Source organism: Motacilla alba, chromosome 6 (genome assembly GCF_015832195.1).
Source record: "Motacilla alba alba isolate MOTALB_02 chromosome 6, Motacilla_alba_V1.0_pri, whole genome shotgun sequence".
In the NCBI taxonomy this organism is placed as follows: domain Eukaryota; kingdom Metazoa; phylum Chordata; class Aves; order Passeriformes; family Motacillidae; genus Motacilla; species Motacilla alba.
Window position 1 is genome coordinate 23,281,747 of NC_052021.1, and position 15,934 is coordinate 23,297,680.

General features: G+C 42.8%; 1 protein-coding gene across 2 annotated transcripts in view; it reads left to right on the plus strand.

Moving 5' to 3' along the window:
* The window catches only part of SUFU (SUFU negative regulator of hedgehog signaling), an 88,515-nt gene that overhangs the window by 33,027 nt on the left and 39,554 nt on the right, over nucleotides 1-15,934 (plus strand). For both annotated transcript variants that reach the window (XM_038140358.1, XM_038140360.1), the window contains exons 4-6: nucleotides 9,825-9,967; nucleotides 12,291-12,376; nucleotides 14,448-14,520. In XM_038140358.1, coding sequence (XP_037996286.1) covers nucleotides 9,825-9,967; nucleotides 12,291-12,376; nucleotides 14,448-14,520 — 302 coding nt within the window. The remainder of the gene's footprint in view (nucleotides 1-9,824; nucleotides 9,968-12,290; nucleotides 12,377-14,447; nucleotides 14,521-15,934) is intronic.

The following is a 15,934-nucleotide window of genomic DNA, read 5'->3' on the forward strand; positions in this document are numbered from 1 at the left end:
TCCTCCCCAGAGCCTCCCCACTGTAGGAGAGTGAGGAGGAGCCCACATGTTAGAGACCAGCAAGCTCTGTGAGGAAGAACATCTCTTAACGCTGGGATAAAGGAAGCAGGGGAGAAGCTGCACGTGTTGAGCTCTGCCTTGGATAAAGGCTCTGTCCCCTGTACTGAAGGAGGAATGCAGAACAAAGGAAATAGCACAGAGAAGGCAGAAAACTCCCCCTCCTGCTGGTGTGAGGTCCTTTGGCCTCTCATATATAAGGTCTTTGTCCCACCCGGCCTTTCCTGGGAAACGGAAGCAACTGCTTTAGCAGTTAAAAGCTTCTGCAGAGAACAGTATTGCCTCCTCCTATGGAGGAGCTGAAAGAAACAACACAGAGGGATTGTTCTGCAGTTGCAAGAGCATCCTCTCTCACTGCCTGTGTGCAATTGTTTGGGATGCACAGAGGAGAGTTTGAAGGTTACACATACTGAGTAGCCTTCTGAAAAGGACTGTGTTTTCCCTTGGCAGTTGCCAAGCCCATGTTAGATGAAACTGCAGAGTAGAGTAACTGCAGATGAACTGCAGAGCTGGAAGTTGGATTCACTGTTACATATCCACCTTCTTACACATTCTATTGAAGATCTGTGTAGCAAGTGGTGCTCAAACTGTGCTTTCTGACTAACCCACTCTGCCTGTGAGAGTGGCAGTGTGCAGAGCTCATTACAGGCAGTCAGTCTTCTGACAGCCTCAGAGCCAAAGATCCTTTGCAGCAGCCCGCTCAGCCAGGAGGCAGCAAATGGGCACAGCAGGGGAAGTGTTTTGTTCTTGGTGGGAAAGAGAAACTGGGAGAGTATATTCAGAGGTTGTGGGCAGCCCAGAACCTGAGGGAAGTGGATTCATGTGCTTTTTGATTTAAAATTAGGGGCTTAAAGGAGTCTTCTCAGAGCACTTGGGATGGTGTTTCAAACGATGCTCCATAAACAGGCTGTCCATTTTGCATTTGAACCATAAATACAACTCTTGGAATGGAGTAAGTGTGTTTTTCTTGCAGTGCTGTAATGAGTTGGTAGAGCACAATGGTGACTATTTTATGCAAGTATGTGTGAATGCAGAGTTTTTCTGTTTCCTGCCCTTTGGCCTCTTGCTTTGCCAAAGTAAAACAAAAGTTTGGCCTGTGCAAGCTTTAAATTCCTGAAAATTTAAGGGAAAATAATCAACCACTGAGAAAAATGACACAGTGCTCTCTTGAAGACCTCTGCCCTCCTGTCCATTACAAGTCCCAGAACTAATGCCTCAGTAATTAGAACCTTTTTCTGAAAGGGTTATAATACAATAACTTTGTGGATGTTTTCTCAAAGACCATCTCCCCTTTCTTGCTGTTTCTTAAATAATTTTGCTAAAACAGATACCCTGGTGCAGTCTAAGAGTCTCTCTGTCACATGTCTGTGCTGTGAAGGCTTTTCAGAGAAGCTGCTTGTGTGTTCTTTGGGTTCTTCAGAGGCAGGTCCTGCCTTTGCTTCTCCTTCAAGCTCCTTGAAAGCTCTTCAACAGAAATGTCTTATAGATGCATATCTAGGGGAAGATCACAAGTGACTGTACAAGCTTATGGTGCACATGGGTCCATCCAAGTATCCTTCCCTTCTCAGTGGCCTGCACACGTGCAAGTATGTAGGAGGCCCAACAAGAAAAAAAGTTTTTCTCATCTGCTGCAGTTCTGATCCCTTACTGAGGACATTTAAAGGTTGCCAAATGCTGTGGGCACCAGTCTTTGTTCTAGTTGCAACTGGCTGGAAAACATTCAGGTAACTGTAAAACATTCTGGCTTTCCTGTGCCAGAATGCAGGATAAAGTTTTTAATGACAGGCAAGTATCTCTTCAGACTGGTCATGTGGGGCCACATCATGTGTAAATAAACTGTCATTAAATACTTGTTTTGAGCTGAGTCCTTATCTGACAGGAGATCCTGCTGTATAACATCCTTTCTGGCTCCTGGGGCTCCACCCCATCCTGAGGCTATTCACTTTTTGAAACTGTTGACAGTGTAACTGCCATCTTTTAAAGGGGTGCTGCAAAATGCATCTCCTTCAGGTGAAGGATGCAGAAAACTGGTAGCAGTGCAACTGGGCAGGGATGGAAGGGTCTCTGGCCTGACCTGGAGCAAGCACATCACTCCTGCTCCCTTATGATTGCTGGAACAGGAGGCTGGAGAAAGTAAAAGGAAGACTGGGGGGGTGAAAGCACCCCAGCCCTGCAGTACCCAAGGGTGATGGGTCTGAGTGATCGGGTGTAGAGGAGCAAGAGCTTGGAGCAGCAAACTTCTGTGGGACTGAGAAGGAGCAACTCACATCTTTGTTCATTTTCTTCTTCTGCCATACTCAACAATGCCAGCTAAGTCCTTTCATGCTGCCATGCCTTCTTCCAGCTTCCCCTTTCTGGAGGAGGGAGCCATGCAGATAAATCTGCAGATGGATGAGAACTGTGTTGTTGCAAAGCAAGGTGAGAGATGCAACCTGTCCTGGACTGTGCTTATACAAAGGGGACATCAAACACGATGAATGTGCCATCTCCTGGTTCTGCTGATTGCAAGGGCTGCAGAAGCCTGAGGGAAACAGAGTGGAGGAGCTGAGTGAAGTTGTGGGGAGGAGAGAAAGTGTGGGAGGAGGTGGCTGGTGGAGCAGGCTGTACAGAGTCAGGGAGAGGACAGGGGGCCCACCATTTGCTGAGGGTGGGAGTGTGCCCTGGGCACTGGAGTCACTTGCTGGGAGCCTGCTGAGAAATTCCCAGAGTTTGCAGTCATGGAAATTGTGTACACATGTAGCGTGGGGCAGGAAGAAGGAGCAAGCCAGATATGCAGATATGTATGGGATGAAGTGTCTTGGAAAACAGAAGGGGTAGAAGAGGCTCAGAACCAGATTGGTTATTGTACAATAGCATTTAATTTTTTTTCTATAATGCTGCACTCTGCAGTACAGCAGAAGGCATCTGGGTGCCTGGGATCTTCTTTGTGATAAGAAAAGCAGTATTTGTAACTTCGTCAGTGGAACCTGCTGTACAGTGAGACACATTTTCCATCATCCCACTGCCAATAGTAGTGATGACTCTAAGCACAACACAGATAAGTGAGGAATCACCTTGCCCTGCTGGTGATGTACCCTGGGAAGGTGTGGGAGGCTCTTCATTGGGCTTTCAGTTCAAAGAATTAAATGATCAAGTAAGTTTATATGTGTTTGCATAAATTGATTTGGCTCTTTTGTGAGGGTTGGTAATTTTCCAGACTTAACACTCTGGAGATGTGCAGTAATCATTTTTGTATTTTCAACCTGCAGAGCAATTTTTAAAAAATAAACTGTATCACGCTTCTCTGCTTTCTGAAACTGTCTTCAAACCTCAGAGGTCAAGCAGTCCTTACAGTACTAGTAATCTGCTTTTTTCCCTGTTTTTTTTTTAAGAACCTTTTATCTAGGCCCCTTGTTTCTAAAAGCCCAATTTGAATCCCTGCAGTGGAGCTATTGTTTAATTGTATTCCTGGGATTTAATTCTTCCTAAGGGATCTTCTCTATGCTGCATGTCTGCAGGAGGCAGCAGCACTGTGTGAATTTGCACCTCTGTGGAGCGCCGGGGCTGGGGCAGCTCCTGTTTCCAGGGCAGGAGATAAGGGGCAGCAAAACTGAACTGAAAAAGAAAAACAGGGACGAAAAGCATTTTTTAAACATAGTGCAAATATATCACAGCTCGGATTCTCCTAATTCTTTGCATATTCTAAAAACATGTTCATCTTGACTTAAAAACAAAGTTATAAACTAACTGGCAGTGGGCCCCACAGATTATATCCCAATTGTTTTTTCCCTTTACCAATCCATGTGTGCAGTTCTTTGTAGCTTAGGAAACTAAGCTTGAGACTGTATTTAGCATTAATTATCCTAGTTTAATGTGGCTGGCAAATGAGTCTAAATAAAGTCTTTTTCTTTATACTCTGTTTGTTAAAAATTTTCATCCATATAATGAGTTGCAACAACAGTATTACTTTGAGATATTTAGGCACAAATTTCATCTTTAGCTTTTGTGTCGATTATAGCTAACATCTTTGCATGCATGCTTATATTTATTATTGAGCTAGTTAGAAATATATTAAGTAGGTCTTGTGAAAAATATAGCTATTACATTTCAGCATTGGACTCTGTGCTTGCCCTTACTTTCTCTCAATTAATTTTAGCTGTTTGGTCTGCAAAATGGTACCACAAAACAGCATCAAATCTTACTTGTGACAGATTGCCAGATTACTTTTTTTTTTTTAACAAAGCCAGACTGAATATTAAAAATGTGTTGGAGAAAATGCATTTATATAATAAATTATACAGACCATGCATGGAGTAATGGCAGTGCAATAAATTACGTTGTTTCTGTAAGTATTGGATAAGCTGCATTCAATTTAAATGTCTGGCTGCATCACTGTCATGCTGGTCAGGAACTCACTGGGGGCCTTTTTAACATTCCTGCACCCATAAGTCATGGAGTTAAAAATCCTTCTTTGCCCTCAAATACACAATTTCTCTGAGTTATGCAGGCTGACATCTGTGACTCGCTGCCTGCAGTTTAGCTGAGATCTCTGAGTCAAAATGCAGGTTTGTAACCCTCAGAGCAGCCAGTTTTCACACTGCTGAGCACTGTGGATAATGTAGGTCTGGCTCTGTGAGGGATGTGGTCATCTTGTTTGTGTGCCAACATCCCCCATGCAAATTTACTGGGGTGGTTTTTTGTTGGATTTGTCTTTTATTTTTAGACCAAGGTAGCAGAGAATTGCCAAGCATTGTACAAGCATAGCTAAGCAACATCACTGCTCCAAGGGCGTGATCCAGGTAGCCCTGCTCTTGCAGGGGACAAGCAGGACTGTTTCTTTCAGCATCATCTTGCACATGTCCCCAGATAAAGTGACCATGTAATGATGGCCTGGCTTTCCCCAGAAACAGAAGGAACAGAAACATGCTCTTGAAGGATATGAGTGGCTGTTTTGCCAACACCAAGCAAACGTAGTTAGTGTATTTAGGGCTTCTCCCACTCTGTGCTGTATCAGCTTCTAACTTGTAACACACTGTCCAGGTGGATTTATCTGGCTACTTACTCAGCCCCTTCTGTTGCTGATTTTTTGCTGGCATTTGGAAGGAGGAGGTGTCTTAGAAGAGATACAGAGGAATGATCAGGCTGCAAATCTGTTCTTCTAATTTTAAAATTTATCTCAAGAATTACATGTCCCATGTCAGAAGGGACAAGTTTCTGGCCTCTGGATTAACCAGGGTGGTGCAATTTGAACTGCCTTGGAGCCAGACAGGCTGGGGACAGCCGTCTGCATGGACAGGAGACAGGCTTAAAGTTGCCTTGCTGTCTTCTTGCTGGTGGAACAGCATCAGCTCTTTGTTTTCCTCCTTAGGTTGCCAATGCACATGCAATAGAAGATACTGGACTCCCAGATGCCCAAAGACTGTTTGCCATCTGCTCTGGGTGCAGGGTAGCCAGCTCACTGGAGATGTTCTCTGACTCACTTTCGGCCTGGAGCTGCTTTTGGGATGGAGTTCTCTCTCAGCTCCTGGTACTTCTCTAAGTTGGCTGTCCTTTTCAATTTACTCCCTGTGGCGATTAAGGGAGTAAGGACTTGTAGCAGGATCCCATGTATGGAAAGCTGACAGGTTTAGAAAAGGAATTGAAAATACAGTGGGAAGTAATCTGTGATTCTGTCTAGAGCTAGGTAACACCATTTGAGCATAGATTGCATGCATTATAATGTTTGAAACATCCTGAGGCCAGGAATATGACTTGGTTTTATTTCTTTAGGCATGAGCTATATTTAGTCAAATTAAAGGAGGGAGGAGGAATTCACTGCAAGAAAATACATGAGCAAAGTTAGACAAAGAAAATTTACTAGTCTACAGTGGAATGATTCCCTCTTGAGTTATTTCCCAGTTCTCATTACAGAGCAATTGAATAGTAAAGTTAGGAGAGATTGTGATGCTGAATTATGACTGTTGCTGCATGAAGAAACCTCACCTGCTTTATGTGAGCTGTAAAAGAAAATTGATAATGACATTTTAAAGACTTCAAAATATGGGTGGCTTAACAGAGTGGTCTGGTATAACTGCTGCTTTTGCATAATAGAATAGTACAAGAGCTGGTCTATGGCAGATTTAGAGACTTTTCATTTTTGTAGAGCTAGAGAGAGGCTTCAGATTTGCTATTATAAATTATGAACTAAAATAGTAAGTTTGAATTGAAATGTTTCAATAATTTCCTTGTTGAGTTCTTATGAAATCAATACCTCCCTATGAAGCAGTTGGATTTTATAGAATCAGCAATCCTCACCAGAAAGAAAGAAAAGTCAGTGCTTTCTGTTAAAACATAAACTTGCAGGAAAAAATTGTTTCAAAATTGTGAGGATGAGTCACCTTGCTGTGCTAGGTTTAAGGCTTGTTAGTGCCCCTTCCAAGCAGGAAGGGTACAAGAGTCCCAGAGGGTTCTGTGAGCAAGCCTGTGTATTTACAACACATCCCCTGCTCTCATGGCAACTGCTGAAGGATATGAATTTATCCTGGGGCAGATTGGATACCTTAGCTCATCCTGTCATGGAGGGAACATGAAGCCACCTCATGTTTACCACGAGGCAGAAGTATTCAGCAGCAGTCAGCTTGTGTGGAGTAAATCAGAGCTTTAGTTTACTCCTGAGGATTTGCTGATTTATCCATAGGCTAAAATAATTAGGATTTAACTTTTAACGTATTTTCTTTTAGTTCCTTTGCTTTTAATTTCTCCTATTCATGGCTAGATCATTTCTGTGCTTTGCCACCTGTTCTATGGATTTGACAATTACCTGGTCATGTCCTGGAACTTTTTCTGATGACTGTTGGTTTTGCTGTTGTCACCTAAGGAGACAAGGCTTATCCAGTTGTGGTGGTCTCGTCCCTGGCCTGTTTTGAAAACATGAGTGTGAAAGGTAGGAAGGGAGGATACCAGATACTCTCCCTGTTTCCAGCATGAGGCAATAGAAAATATTATCTAGCCCTTTGTTTCTGTAATTTCTTAGTTTTTGTGGCTACAAGTCATGTAATTCGGGCTGTTCTCAGTGCTGCAGTGGTCTCTGTACAAGAGCTGATCTTACATGGGTGACAATGCAACAAGTGGAAAGCTGGGTTTCAGAGTGTAATTCCAAATTTCTTGAACTCCCACAGGTTTTAATTTGGCTTCATGTTATTTGCAGAATTTTTTTGGTGTGATTTAATTGAGTAGTCAGTGTGAATTTTGTGGCGTTCGTGTGTATGCAAGGAAAAGGGAGATTTTCTAAGTGATTTTCTAAGTGTTCAGTGTTCACATGGACATAAACAGGTGGGTTTCCAGCAGAGACATTTGCATTTGAAAACCTGCTGTAACCGTGCTGGGCTTTCCCAGGAGAAGCAGCACCAACAGTGAAACGCAGCGATCGATCAGCATAGAATTGTGTGAGCATTTGATGGGCAAAATGTTGTGGTATAAAGACAGGGCCCAAGAATAAGCTCTTTGTGGCTTTGTTTCATTCCTGAAAACTGTGACTGAGAGGCTTTTATCATTTTAAAAAAATTAATCAGCCACATTTTCCAAGTTTTGTCTAACTTGGAAAGTATCACAAAATATCCCTTGCAACATTCTAAGTGCTGTTTCTTTAATCAGATTTTGATACTAAAAAAAAATAAATAAATTTAATTTGTCTGCTTAGATTTCCTCAACTCTAAAAGTAAAGTAATATTTGAACCAGTCCTTTCAGTCCCAGAGCTGGAAGCGTGTAATTTAATGTACATAACGATAAACTCTTTGAAGCAGCTTGCATTCACTGTGTTTTCTTTCTTTCCTAATTTTAACTAAGGAAAACATTCCCTTACTTATCACAGCACTTCTGTTACATGCCTCATTTTTCAGGCTAAGTTAGAGTTTATTTTAATTCATAATCAAATGAGCTGTCCAGGAAATTCATCTGAAAAAACATATATAACAAATGTTCAAACCCACACCAATGGGGACACCCAGTGGAGACACACTGAGTTGCCTTACAGCCAGGAGCGGGCCAGCAGCTCCTCATCAGGGAGAAGACTGCAAATATTTTTAACCACAGCAGCTCTGAGGGAGCTCTCATGAGTTTACCTGCCTGCTGCTGAGGGCTCACTTGAAGCATCCTGCCTTTGCTGCCCTTGCACGAGTGCGTGCTTGTCATCATGGCAATGAAAAAAGTCTATTGGAGAAAAAAAAATCTGAAAGTATTTTTTTATTAAAAATTGTCATTAAACTAATTATTAATAATAAATTTGGTCCTGATGCACAATTATTGCAATGGGGTGTGCAAGCACCCAGTTCCTTGGTGGTGTTTTTTAATGTGACAGGGAATGAGTTGCAATTCCTGGCAATTCAATTTCTCTTGCTGTTGCGGACGCTGCCATGTTCATCTGTTGGCCCTGTAGATATTTAAGGGGTGTCCTGTTGTGATGTGTTGGAAGGTGATGTGGGAAGGTTAGGTGAAGATCCAGGGCCATGGGGAGGGCACCTCTCTGAATTGGATCCTGCTTCCATGGGAGATGCTCCAGTCTCAACAGACAGCAACTCAAATAACCACTGTTTTCCAGTCGGCACTGGAATTCCTAGTCCTCTTCCAGTGAACAAGTGGAACACACTTAGAACTCCTTTCCTGCTGAGTTCTAAGTGTGGCCTTGGGAGAGACCACAGCAAGGACAGCAGCCCAGACTGCCTTCATGGATGAGCTTGGTCAAGGAGAGGGGCACTGGGCCTGCCACTGACATTGGGAGCAGGCAGGCAGTCCTCAGCTCATCCCTGGAGCACTACACATATCTCAGAGGGCAGAATGTGGACTCCATGTTGTTTATTTGTATGTACAATAAAGCTCTGCTTGGACAGGCACAAGACCCAAGATAAAAGCAGTCAGCTAGGCAGCATTACCACACATGCTCCAGGGACTGCATGCAAATGGAGTGTGCTTTAATTGCTGTGAATGTGGTCATGGCTGGTTGTTTTACTCCTAGTTCACTCAGAAAGCAAGCATTAGCCTTTCCTGGATGGGGCAGCATCAGACAGATGGGTTCTGGTGTGCCTTCTGGCATGCACTAGCTGTGGAACATGGGATTATCTGGGGTTTTGTCTTTCTAAGTAGGAGGGGAGGAAAAGAAAGGAATGCCTGCCTTGTTTTGATGCAGTCTGTTCTGACATAGAATGAAATTTATAGCCTGTTGGTTTTCTCATTGTTTGGGAAAGAAGAAACATATTAATAATAATTCTGCACCAGAGCTGCCCAGACAACTGGGAGAGAGAGTGATTTTGACTTACAAATTGGGCAAGCAGAATTTTTATTAAATATTGCAGGGCAGTATTTGTGTTTAATTCAAATTTGAGAATATTTTCTCTGTGGCAAATTAAGAGTGAATTGCAGTGGCAATGGGCATCCAGTATGGCCTGCTGACTTTCTGTGCCTTCTCAAAAAAGGAGACTAATAGTAAATGAGAGACAGGCTAATTTTATTTGCTAGTACTTCCTGTTGGGCTTAATATCAAAGTAGGACAGTGGTTTTTGTCCACAGGACTCAAGAGTGGGCAATTTTGAAATCAGTGTTGAACTCAGATGACTCAATGAGATTCCATTCTTGTTTCAGGTGGTTCAGAGGCTCAGCAGAGCTGGCCAGGGGCAGTCACTGTGAATAGTCACCAGTGACTGTCCCAGCCCAGGCCAGAGGTCCCTGCCTGGCAGCAGTCAGGAGCAGCTAGCAACAGAAGGAATGTTCTAGCAGACTTCACAGACTAAATATTTCTTGTTTCTTGTCCTTGCAGAAAACACCTTTTGCAGCGGTGACCATGTGTCGTGGCACAGCCCTTTGGACAACAGTGAGTCTCGAATCCAGCACATGTTGCTGACTGAAGACCCCCAGATGCAGCCGGTGCAGACTCCTTTTGGGGTTGTCACTTTCCTGCAGGTACGGCCCAGCCACGATGGCTCCCACTGCTGCCTCCTGGGCGTGGAGTGCAGCTAACACTGTGTTGAGCTGTGTAACTCAGATATTTATTATCCTGTCTTCAGTTTCAAACATGAACATTGAAAAAAAAATGTTGAGAGAAACAGTTTTAAAAGCTAATGTAAAGATAAATGAGAATTAATTCTATGGTGATATTGGTAAGTGATCCACTGGTTTGAATGCCATGAAGAGAAGAGTTTGGAGTAGGACTTGGAGCTGTTTTAGCAGTACTTAATGGCAGAAATGTAGCTTGCAGTACTGACACAAAGATTCTTTAGAGGCTGAGTTTTCCTGTATTGATCTATTGTTTAAGAAAGGTTCAGGTTTGCTTTGCAAAAGAAACACAAAAAAAGATCCCTTGTGATTTAATTCTGCTGTTCAGCATGGGGAGCTTCTGTGGCCAGACAGGTTTGCTTGCTTTCCTAAAGTCCTTCTCAGTGATGCTTCTTAGATAGGGGCTGCTTTGGGTATTTTTAAATTGCATATTGGGTTAATAACCTTAGTGGAAGAGTGCCATAGTTTATGCCATCTGCTCATTTCTTCATGCTCCATGGAAAAGCTTCCATCCTGTGGGAAAATGCAAGTGTCTGTATTTTACAATTTAAGCTTCTAGTTGCTCCCATTTGCCTTTGGCTGTAGTTGCAACATGTAGAAGGAAGTTTTGTTACCACAAACCTGCACAAGACAACTGCTCTGCAAGGCTCTTCTGAGGTGCCCAAATGTCTGTGTTTTATCAACAAAAACAAGGTGGGTGTGAGATTAATTAGTGCAAGGTGAGTTGTGGGACCTGGAAGGAGAGATAGAGAGCCAGGCTAAGCAGGATAATCCCTGGCTGACTCTCCAGCTAGTACTGTGTTAGTCCTCATCTCTTCTTTAGTGCCCAGCTGTCTTGAATCAAAGAACAGTCAGCTTGCTGCATCCTGAGGCCCTTGGCCTCTAATCTTCCACAACACATACAGTTGACTTGGTTTTCCCCTTTGTTTGATGCTTGTTGTTATGAATTTATTTTGACCCATGAGGATAAATGATTACAAAAAGCAAAGAATGAACACAAAATAATTTCCTGTTTAGAGTCATGCTGTTTGTATGTAATTAGTGAGTGAAGGCCCAGGGAGGGGTGTCCTGAGGCAGGGGTGATTCAGGCTGTTGATGGAGGAAGCCTGGAAGATGGGTGGTGATGAAGTGCACCTCCAAGGGCTGGGTCCTGACAAAGTGAACTGTGCAAGGGGCAGGAGAGGTAGGGTTTGCAGAGCTGGGTGCGTGCTGACATGAGAGTTTTCCACGTAGATCTCTATCAGTGCAGTTATGTGCCTACAGCAGAAGGCACATCCTTCACTCTGCTTGGTGCTCTTCAGAGCTTAGTTTCCAGATTTCCTCTTTTCTGATAAAACATCAGTTGAACAGATTTTGACGAAAAATTCAGTGTTGTTGGAAAAGACTTAAGAGTATTGAGGAAGAAAATAGAAGGCTGTGGCAAAAATATTTTTCATCTCAGGGTGAATCATTGTGCTCAAAGGCACAAACCAGTGGTTGATACAGCAGGAAGAAACTGCTTTCTGCTATCAGCTGAAGGATGTTTCACCCCTTCGTTTGAAGCAGCTGATCTCAGCTGCTGTTAGAGAGACATCTGGTATTGCTCAGTGTGGCAGCTCCTATCCTGAAAAGCAAACACATCCTGCATTATACAGGAAGGCAGAAGACTGCAGTTGCCTGCAGTGACAAGTGGATTATGTGGTGTGTAAGCAGCTTTACTTTATGGTTCTGGGTAAGATGTAACCAGTCAGCAAACTGAGTTGGTCAAGGATTTTATGAGCACCAAAGCAATCCCATGTGGCAGCAAGTCCCTTGCCTGGTTGAGATTGCTTGTGCAGTATTGCATTTGCCCCTAGCGATCGGATGACAGCAGTGTTTGTATGTGATCAGACCCTAACCTGTCTTGCTCTGTCTTGTCTATGTGGACTTGATTGAAAAATCAAGCAGACTAGTGTATACACCCTGATTTGTCACCAGACCCTCATCATTGTTAAATTCACACACTCTTTACAAGATTAAATGTTACATGACCAAGGCGCTTCACATGGTAAGTGTACAGAGAGAGAGAGCAAGGTCTTGTGGGATCCCACTGTTGTCTCAGGCTCCATTTGCCCTGGCATATCTGATTAGAGTAAAGAAATGGTGCTTCTCTGTATGTGCACTGTTTGATGCAGTACCACGTGGCACATTTTCTCCACAGTTCTTTCATGGTTCCCACCCAGTTCAGTATGTCTGCTGTTATTTCTTACAGATTGTTGGGGTTTGCACTGAGGAACTGCATGCAGCTCAGCAGTGGAATGGTCAAGGGATTCTGGAGCTGCTTCGGACTGTCCCAGTGTAAGTGGTCACATAGCCCATATAGGAGAGCATTTCTATAGAGAACAGTTCAGTTGTTTATTTTTATCAACAATCTTTAACTTGCTGATGGAACTTATTTAATCTGTGCTGTAGCAAGAGATGGGAATTCATCGCAAATCTGTTCTCACGCACAGACACTTAGATGGCAAATTAATGCATGTGGAAGTCCACATGTTCAGGGTGAAAGAGAATGAGGTCTTGAAAGCTTCATTTCCTTCCTCTTATGCCTGCAGGGTTTTCTCATTGGTTCTTCCTGGGATAACTGTTACTGGTGACCTTGCTGTTTAGTTCAAAGAAAGGAAGGAGAGGGTCTGGCTTACAAAACTGTCTGGAAGTACTCTCTGAAAGTGAGAAAGTCACTCTCAAACTTGACCCACTCTTGGTGGGCCAGTTTGCAACAGGAGGAGCATTCATGAAAGTGAAGTTTGTTGTTTTGCCTTGGGAGAAATAACAAAGATGATGTTGGGTTGAGGAAGATACGGGTTTTAAATGGTAAATGATATGTTGATGCTTTGTTTGCTGCCAGGGTGCAGCTAAATCTTTTTGGCTTGCAGGCATTTTGCTTAAACATTTTTAAATTCAGTGGAAGTTATTGCCATGTCATTGTAACTCAAAAAAAACTTACTTTTTAAAGCAAAATAGTTCTGAATATTTGTTTCTGGGCACAATAGTACACTCTCTAGTGTCACAATAGCCTTGAATTGATTGATTATTTGGAAGAGCTGGACTTTTTTAACTTGAACTTTTCCCTTTTAGGCACAAGTGCAGATAATTCATGCAAATGCCCTAGAGTGAATTTGTCCAGCTGCAGCTTTGTTTCTGGGTCTCTGAGACAGTAAACACTGCCTGCAGCTCCCTTAGCTCCTCAAAGTCAATAGAGATACAGCACCTCTCCTCTCCTCAGTCAGTTCTCATCTTGTTTTTTGGCTTTTGTGGTGTGATATAAACACCTTTCCAAGGAAAAAAATGAGACCCAAATGTGCCTGATTTGAAGCCAAAGCTGCAAGCTACTAAGCCATTGATGTGGAACTGGGGTAAAAGTCTCTTGCACCCCATTGAGGAATTGTGGCAGCTCACACCCCTGCAGTTAATAATTCACAACTTACAAAGTGATGTTAAAAAACAGTGGCTATCCATGCATCTGAAATCCTGTAAAATATTAACTTTTTTTGCTCCCTCTCTTAAGTGTTTTAGGAGGCTAACACAAACTAGGCCAGAGGAGGGGGCTTTTGACTGCAATAACAAAGTATCTCATGAAAAAATTAATTTTTTATTGCAGTTCCAAAAGACTTCAGTTTTTACTTCAAATGAAAAGCACTATCTAAGGCTGACTTCTGCAGTCTGGCTGCACTATGACCCAAAGTGAAGTCTCTGAGTATTTCATCTTCACAGTAATCTGTTTTCTATCACCTTTGTTGGGAAACACCTTGAGCCTTCCAACTTTTATTGCTAACGATAACAAAGATTTCCCTGAACCATCTGAGTACTTGGCCATGAAGTACCAACTGAGCAAAATGCCTGTTGTGATAGTATTTATCAGAGCAATAAGTTCTTTGTGGTACTGAACGTGACTGCCAATCTTGGCAAAAAGTGCAGTCCCACTGGGGCCCTGCTCTATTCTTAGATATGTAATAGAGGAATAAATCTTGACTCCATGCCTTGCCCATCCTTCTTTGACTCAGGCTACACTGGACTTCTCAGTCCCAGTTCGTTTCCTGTAAGATTAAAACCCCTCTCAGTCTTGAGTGAGCAAGGGGGCCTGCACAGGGGATAACAGCCTGTGTCAGTCCTGACTGCTGTGCACGTCTGGGTGGTGCCAGACACTGAGCAGATTAACTGCTAGGTCATGGAGGGCTTTTATTATTTGTTTATTTGGAAAATGTAAAGGGCAAATGCATGCTGTGGGATGTATACACTGCATAGAAGGATTTCTAGGCTTATTTTAAACCCTTATCTTGTGCTTCCTTACAGTACAGGTCCACTCTGAGGACCCTGCTGGAAAGTTCTAATTAAAGGGCTTGTTTGGTTCATTACCTGTCTTTCTTTGTAGAGCTGGAGGCCCCTGGCTGATAACAGACATGCGAAGAGGAGAGACCATATTCGAGATTGACCCACATCTGCAAGTATGTCTTTAGTTTATAAAATGTCATGTCTCTTGTAGTAGCCAACTGTTATACAACAGTTATAATATTTTCTGTGAAGGTGCTTGGATCTTCTCAATGTTTGTAATAATCCTGGAAAAGTCTTAGAAACTCTTTGCCCTCTTAGAGGTGGTTTAAGAGGGACATGTCCAGCCTCAGGTGAATGGCAGCTCTAGGAAGAAAGAGAAGGGAGACTAGGAAAATGGAATCTCCTATATGAGACAAATTGGTAAAATTTGGACTGGATGTTTTAGAAAAGGGTAAGAAAGAAGATGAAAGACATAGAATAATACAACATTTAGAAATGGTACACCAGGAAATTCCTCCTTCCTTTCACATGCAAGTGTAAGGAGATATGACATGTAGAAATCTCAAAACCAGCTAAGTACTGTTTTTTCACGGCGACTGTGATAGTGTAGCTCATTCCTGTAGGATATCACTTGAGGCCAAGTAGTTAGTGTGGACTGAGAAATTATGGGAACCCAAAAGTACCACATGCAGTTATGAATAATCCATGCAGGAAGACATATTAAACCTTCTTCTTCAGAGTTCAATTTAATTTCTGAAATTTAAAGATAAGAATAGGACTTCTATGGAGAGGTTACTGTACTATGGACTTCTCCTGATCCATGCATTTGGGAGACAGTTGTGCAATCCCTTCAGCAGAGCTGGAATACATGGTACTGGAGTACATGTGTCCCCAGCAAATCCAGTGTGATGTTGGCCATGTTTCCGTGAATCACTGAGTATTTGCCTTTAACAGAGAACTTATGGCTCAGCCTGGTAGGGCACGTGCAAATGTGCATGTTTTGTACAAGCATTTGCTTATGGTCTGCACGTCTGTATCTGATTATTCTCAGTTGCCTCACAGCATCTTTTACTTTGAAAGCTTAAGAACAAAACCAAATTCTACTTTTACTGGTTTTAAGGATTTGTTCATCTAGAGTAACCCCAGTCTGAGAAACACAAAAAAATGTTCCACAAATGTTCCACAATGTGGGAGCTAATACAACTGAAAGTCCCATAAAGTTTTTAGACTTTCCAGAACCTTGCTCTCTCCCTTCCTGGAGGTGTTTCTGTTGTCTGCACATTGGCGATTCCTAATGATAACAAGGTTTTCTTCAATTTACTGTAAATGAAAAATAGCTCAGCTTACTGGAATCTGAGTCAGCCAAGGCAAGTTAAGGCAAATAAAAGAGTACCTCTGCTTCAGCAGTGTGTCCTGCTGCTGAAAGCTGCTATGTCTGTGGTCCTTCCGGACTTCCTCACATGGAGCACATTCCTGTTTCTGTTCTCTCTTGCCCTTGCAGAAGTGCAGATGGGCAGGTGTGTGTGTGCACACCTCCCTCCTGCTCCACTGCTGCAGCCCCCAGGGATTCATAGAGCAAAATCCGCC